Genomic DNA, 6,649 nt, shown 5'->3' on the forward strand with positions numbered 1-6,649 from the left:
GGAGCTCAGGGACAGTGCACAACTCCTGCTCCTGGCTCCAGGAGATGCCCAGCACAGGCTGCCTCTGCCCACCCAGTGCCAGCCCCTCTCCCCAGGCCAGCACAGCAGCCCTGGGCAGGGGAGAGAAGGGCCTGGCCAGAGCTGGGGCCTGCAGCAGCAGCAGCTTCCTCTGCATTCCTCCCTGCAGGCACAGAAACGTTCCCTTGCTCTTCTCCCTGGACATCCCTTTCCCCAGCTGGGTGTGCCCTGGCTGCCTGGGCTGGCTTGTCCTGCTGCCCCAGCCCTGCTCCCCACAGGGCCCTGAGCTGGCTCTGCTGCTCGGGACACACCAGGTTCTGCTGCTGTCCATGGCCGGGGCTGCAGGGAAGCAGCAGCTCCAGGGGAAGGTGTCAGAAAGGCTCTGGGCACTGAGGCTGAAAGGGGCACCCCAGGGTGTGCAAGTTCTCTGTGTGGGAGCTGAGCTGGTGACCCCTTGAGCCCTCCCAACAGCTGGGGCTGCACCTCCAGCTCCAGAAATGGGACAGATGGGAGCAGAGACAAAGAATTCCTGTTGGATTCTTTATTGTGTTTGCTTCTACAGGTGACCTGGATCTATAAGTACAGGAGGTGTTTTGTGACAGATAACACTGGTGGAATAATAGAATATTTTTTTGCTTAAAATAATACTCAATGCATAAGGCACAATAAGAAAAAAAAAGACACATATGATCAGAAAAGGATCTGAATTTTTCAGAGGATGACAGCTTCATTGATATTCCAGTAGTCAAAACCATTCAAATACTTTGCTCAGGGCTTTCTGGAGTTCAGAAATGATCACCAGGGGCCAAAGCCAGCCAGAGCTCTCTGTCCTGGCAGCTTTTGTCTTGGAGAACCCTTGCATATAGGGAATTTTTAAGGGGGACTATCAATTTTGGCCATGAGATCTAGAAAGACAGATGGTGCATTTCCATCCCATGGTAACTCATACCTTTAATGGACATGTGATTCTAAAAGAGTGACTTTAAATACAGGTGCTAAAGGTGTATTACAATTTAGCCATTACCATAACACCCACCCCAAGTTCCCAGATTCACTCCTTGTTTTTTCTATCACTGCACTCTTGAGCCAAATGTCCTCTACTTGTCTTAAAACCATCCTTGCTGGGAAAGCAGGCCCTGCATGCCTTGTTCCTGGGCTAAAACTTCACAGGCAGAGTGAAAGTTGAATTAGCCCTTTAGGTATGAAGCCAGAGGCTGTGTGTGGCCAGGCAGAGGCAGGCAGGAGGCAGAGCTGTCAGCAAAAGAAAGGGCCCAGCCAGGTGGGGCAGCCAGGGGATGACGACAGCCTGCAGGGACAGAGGCGCAGGGCATGGACACCGTAGGACAGCCTGGGCTGCACAGGGCACAGGGATGGGCAGCAGCTGCAAGGCCCTGACACAGCCAACTCCTGCAGCACTTGGGCCATGGCTGCTGGGCCTGGCCTGAGCCATGAGCAGGAGACAAGTGACCCTTGCAGCCCTGGGGCCTCATTGCCTCCTTGGCCCTGCTCAGCAGCCTGGCAGGGGCCGCCCCATGGTGCTGCCCTTGGCATTGCACATCCCCACATCCCAGTGGCCTGGGAAGAGCCCTGAGCACTGAGGGAGGGACAGGATGTGCCTTGGCAGGGGCTGGGGCTCAGGCCTTGTCCCTTTGCATTCCTGAAACACATCCAGGTTTGCTCAGCATCAGAGACACCTTTGCCTTGTTTGTCCCCACCTGTCAGCAATGCCTGCAGAGTTCTAACTGAACTAACAGCTCTAACTGAACTGCTCTAACTGAAATCTGGGGACACTTTCTCAGTGGGACCCATTAAAACTTCGAGAAACTTTGGAGTTTTTAATCTGACTTTGAGTTCTTGAGACTTTTTTGTACACACTCTCAGGGACTGACACCACTGTAAACACCAAACCCCCAAGAGGCTTGTTAAAGTCATTGTGTTGTGTCTGTGCTGCGGAGGTGGGCTGGGCTCCTGGCTTTGAGGTAGCTCCTGGCAATCAAGTAGACCTTTAAAACGACATGTCTCCTGAGTAGCAGCTCATCTCCCAGCCCAGCAGGGCTGAGAGCACTGCTTGAAGGTACCTGAGAGCAGTGAAGCAGACCGAGGCTCAAAGCAGCTGGAAGGACAATTCTGAGCTTCTTCATGGAGAAATCATTACCACTTCTGACACAGTAAGTCTCTGGCTGCAGAGATCTCCTAAAGCTGACCCAGGACAGGACTGACAGCACTGTAAGGAAGGCTCTGCTGCCCTTGCTGCTTTGGGGGAGGATGTGCTCCAGAGCGGGGCTGCCCTGGGCACCGTCAGAGGGACAGGGCAGGACAGCTCCTGCTGCCAGGAACGGCTGCAGGGGCTGAGGCTGGGGCTGCAGCCAGGGCTGCCCAGGGCTGTGGTGCAGAGCAGGTGCTGCAGCCCTGAGGGCTCTTGGCCAGGCCAGGGCATCTGCCACCTGCCAGGGGCAGCTCTCAGCCTGCCTGGGAGCTCCCCATGCACTGTGGGGAGAAGTTGGAGGTGGAAAGAGTGACCCCCACCAGGGCAGATTCGTCCTGCTGTGGAGATGGTGCTGCATGGCCAGGGCTGCTCTCAGCTTTCTCTTAAAGGAAAGGGAAAGGGGCTGTCAGGGTTGTCTGTGTCACTGAGACTCCTGCACTGTCATCCTGGGGATCAGCAGATCTGCCTCAGATCTCCCTCAGAAAGTGCCTCCAAACCCTCCTCTGCCTACAGACAGCACCAGCAGCACCTTGGCTTGCAGCATCTCTGTTTGTCTGAGCTGCCCTTAAGGCCCTGGTGCCAGGGAGATGCCCCTGGACAGTGGCCTGTGCTGGGAGGGGTGTGCAGGGCAGAGCTGAGTCCCCAGGGCTGGGCTGGGCTCTGGGAGTACTGGCAGGGACAAGGCTTGGAGAGGGAGAAAGAGCTCCCACTAGGCAAACCTCAGGCAGCAGGGAGCCAGAACAACCCTTTGGTATCTGCCCCTGTCCAGGCACACAGGGAAAAAGACTAGGGCTAAGAGAAATTAACTTTGAAACTGTAGCTTTCAAACAGTCAATATTTTTTTCAAGTATTTTTTAAGTGTGTCCATTGTGAACTACAGGGATGTGTAATGAGCAAGGGGCACCTTTGTGGGACCAGCAGTTCTGACCAAACTGTCACACCAGGCTGTGTTTTCCTTCTGGGCTCACCAGTGTTCAGGCTGAGGGAAATGCTGAAGACGAGGCAGTAACTCAGCAGCACAAACAAAGCCTCAAAATTAAAAATGTTAGGTGAATTTCTCTTTAAAAAATCAAGCAATTTTGAGGGGATTCTTAATGAAAGATCATAGGATTGACTCATGAAAATCTCTCCAAGCTTGTCAATTTCCTCTTTCAACAGCCCACCATGCCCAGAGTGAAGAAATGTCCAACAGCAGCTCCTTCAGCCACTTCCTCCTGCTGGGACTGGCAGACACGCGGCAGCTGCAGCTCCTGCACTTCTGCCTCTTCCTGGGCATCTCCCTGGCTGCCCTCCTGGGCAACGGCCTCGTCATCAGCGCCGTGGCCTCCAGCCACCACCTGCACAGCCCCATGTTCTTCTTCCTGCTCAACCTGGCCCTCACCGACCTGGGCTCCATCCTCACCACTGTCCCCAAAGCCATGCACAATTCCCTCTGGGACACCAGGAACATCTCCTACACAGGATGTGCTGCACAGCTATTTCTGTTCTTCTTTTTCATTTCAGCAGAGTATTTCCTGCTGACCATCATGTGCTACGACCGCTATGTGTCCATCTGCAAACCCCTGCACTATGGGACCCTCCTGGGCTGCAGAGCTTGTGCCCACATGGCAGCAGCTGCCTGGGCCAGTGCCTTTCTCAATGCTCTGCTGCTGACAGCCAATACATTTTCCCTGCCCCTGTGCCATGGCAATGCCCTGGGCCAGTTCTTCTGTGAAATTTCACACATCCTCAAGCTCTCCTGCTCCAAATCCTACCTCAGGGAACTTGGGCTTCTTACTGTTGGTGCCTGTTTAGGTTTTGTCTGTTTTGTGTTCATTGTTTTCTCGTATGTGCAGATCTTCAGGGCTGTGCTGAGGATCCCCTCTGAGCAGGGACGCCACAAAGCCTTTTCCACTTGCCTCCCTCAACTGGCTGTGGTCTCCCTGTTCCTCAGCACTGCCTTTTTTGCCAACCTGAAGCCCCCCTCCATCTCCTCCCCATCCCTGGATCTGGCCCTGTCAGTTCTGTACTCGATGGTGCCTCCAGCCCTGAACCCCCTGATCTACAGCCTGAGGAACCAGGAGCTCAAGGCTGCAGTGTGGACACTGATCACTGGACCACTTCAGAAACATTAAACCAATGGCAAGTTTTTGGAAAATTGCTTGAAATAAAGGTCATATTTGATAGTTCTTACTGGTTTGGTTGTTGGGTTGTTGGGGTTTTTTTCTATTTTCTTTGTTGTCGTTTTACATGGTGTTCACAAAGCCAGGCCATTGTTTGTGTCCTTTATTGTTTTGTTTCTCTCAACACTTACTGTGGCCACAGTCTCTATCAACGAGGTGCTGTGCTCTCAGTGGCTTTAAATGAACAAAATGATCTCCTAACAAAACTTTCACTGGAGATCCCCCTTTTGTTCCCTTCTCTGTGGCTGCAGCAGCAATGTCTGTGTGCAGAGCTGGGGGAGATCAGGGCTGGCACAGCAGCTGTGCCCAGCACCAGCAGCCCTTGGTGTTGCCAGTGCTGCTCCCGTGGCCCTGCTCCGCTGCCCTCCTGGCCCTGGTGTTGCTGTAGGGCCTGAGGGCTCTCGGGGCCGGGCACAGGGCTGGGGGTGGCAGTGCCGGGGCTGCAGCAGGGACAGGCCATGGGCACTGCTGGGGCAGTGCTGACGCCTCAGGGCAGGGCCTGGGGGCTCCAGGCTCCTTGCCCAGGCTCTCTCCAGAACACGCCCAGGCCAATGCTCAGCACAGAAAAGCCCCGTGAGCAGCCCCAGGGTGGCCATGGGCAGGCTGGGGACAAACAGCATGGCTGGGGCTGTGCAAGGGCCCTGGGGGAGATGGGAAGGAGCAGCAGAGCAGGGGCTGATCCATCCCCACTGCACTGGACACCCCAGGGCAGCGTCCCAGAGCGTCCTCATGCACCTGCCAACAACATCCCCCTCTGCAGCCCTGGCCTCTCCCCCAGCTCACACAGGTGCAGGATCCTTGCAGGCACAGACAGGGCAGCACTGGCTCAGGAGCCCCTGTTTGCAGTGCCCAGAGCAGGCCTGAGCACCCCCTTTGGTGTTGGTGTGGGGAGATGAACCTGAGGGAGCACAAATGCCATCAGCCCCTGGGGCCAGGAAGGGCTGGGGGACAGGAGGGAAACCACTCAGGTTTGTCGTGGCCTCTGAGGTCACACAGAAGGTTTGTTCCCATGAGCTGTGAGTTTTCTGTCCCACTGCAGATGTTGTTGCTCAGAGCCAGGGCTGCCTGGCAGCCACCCCCAAACTTCCCTGAGAATTTCTTTTGCTTCACCTTTGCTCTCTTTTCTCTTTCCTCGTCCAGTTTTCTTCCTACTACCCATCCCTGTCTTCTCTCCTACAAACAGCCCATCCCTGTTTGCCCTTTCCTCTCTGCCCCCACTCCCTATTTCACTTCCTGAACTGGCAGCATGAGAATATCCCTTGGGGAGCAGGATCATCCTCCAAGTGCCTCAGGAATTGTCTGCAGTGTCCTGCAGTGCCTTGTGTTAAGAATTTTAAGATTTAACATTTTAGCTAAGGGATAGAAGCAGTTTATATTGATTAGGATTTAAGTTGGAAAAGTAGAGATGAAGTGGAAGAGTTATTAATTATTAGATGCTTAAGCTAGAGCATAGTTAATATATTACTTGCTCCTTTCACTTTTGTTTGTAGAAGGAAATAAGATAGATGGACCATTGTGATATTGGAAGAAACCATGACACCTCCACCTGGACACAGAAACTATTTGAACCGAGCAAGAGGGCTCACACTATGCCCGAGGAGTCATGTAGCCTGCCAACAAGATGAAAGTAAAAAGGTCTCTGTCAGGATGATGTCTCTGACTTCATCCTCTAAGATCACTGATGATTTTCCAAGACCACCAACCCAATTTGAGAGAAGAATTTGGCAGATGTGAAGGATTTTAGGTTTATTTCAATATGAAGCAGGGATAGGCAATGCTAGGATTATGCATATGTATAGGCATTTTGAGTAATTGAATGAATATTTAAGACTTTGGTAAATAAATAGAGGGCTAGAGCTTTGTGATTGGTGCACACACTTTTAGCAGGCTACTCCCGTGCCACCCAACATTGAATAAATTATAAAATAAATAGCACTTTCTACCTTTACCTAGTTAGAGGGTCTTTTGTGCATGATCTAATCAATTTTATGCAAATCAATTGGTGACCACAGCAGGACTGGGTTTTGTTCAGCTGTGAGAGCAGTTTGGGTCATGGACCCCTCGGGGCACTCCCAGGGATCTCCCTGGAGAGAGGGCTCTGCTCCCCGACTGTTCACTGGGGACAGACAAGGACTGCCAGAACTCCGGACAAAATGGTTCAAAAATTGAAAATTGTGGCCTATAAGGTGTACGTGTGGCCAGGAGGCTGTTGGTAAGACATGGGAGATGTCCCAAGCTCAGCTCAAGCCTATGTAGTCTGCTT

The 6,649-nt window shown here is 53.0% G+C and overlaps 1 protein-coding gene across 1 annotated transcript; it reads left to right on the top strand.

Annotated features, from left to right (window-relative positions):
• Nucleotides 1-3,405: 3,405 nt before the first annotated feature.
• Nucleotides 3,406-4,338, top strand: LOC310920658 (olfactory receptor 14A16-like; the record flags this gene model as incomplete). The annotated part of the gene is made up of 1 exon (XM_083880720.1): nt 3,406-4,338. One exon carries the CDS (start codon nt 3,406-3,408, stop codon nt 4,336-4,338), a length of 933 nt encoding a protein of 310 aa, XP_083736846.1.
• Nucleotides 4,339-6,649: the final 2,311 nt, after the last annotated feature.

This window comes from Zosterops lateralis (genome assembly GCF_965231275.1).
Source record: "Zosterops lateralis genome assembly, chromosome: 31".
Taxonomy (NCBI): Eukaryota; Metazoa; Chordata; class Aves; order Passeriformes; family Zosteropidae; genus Zosterops; species Zosterops lateralis.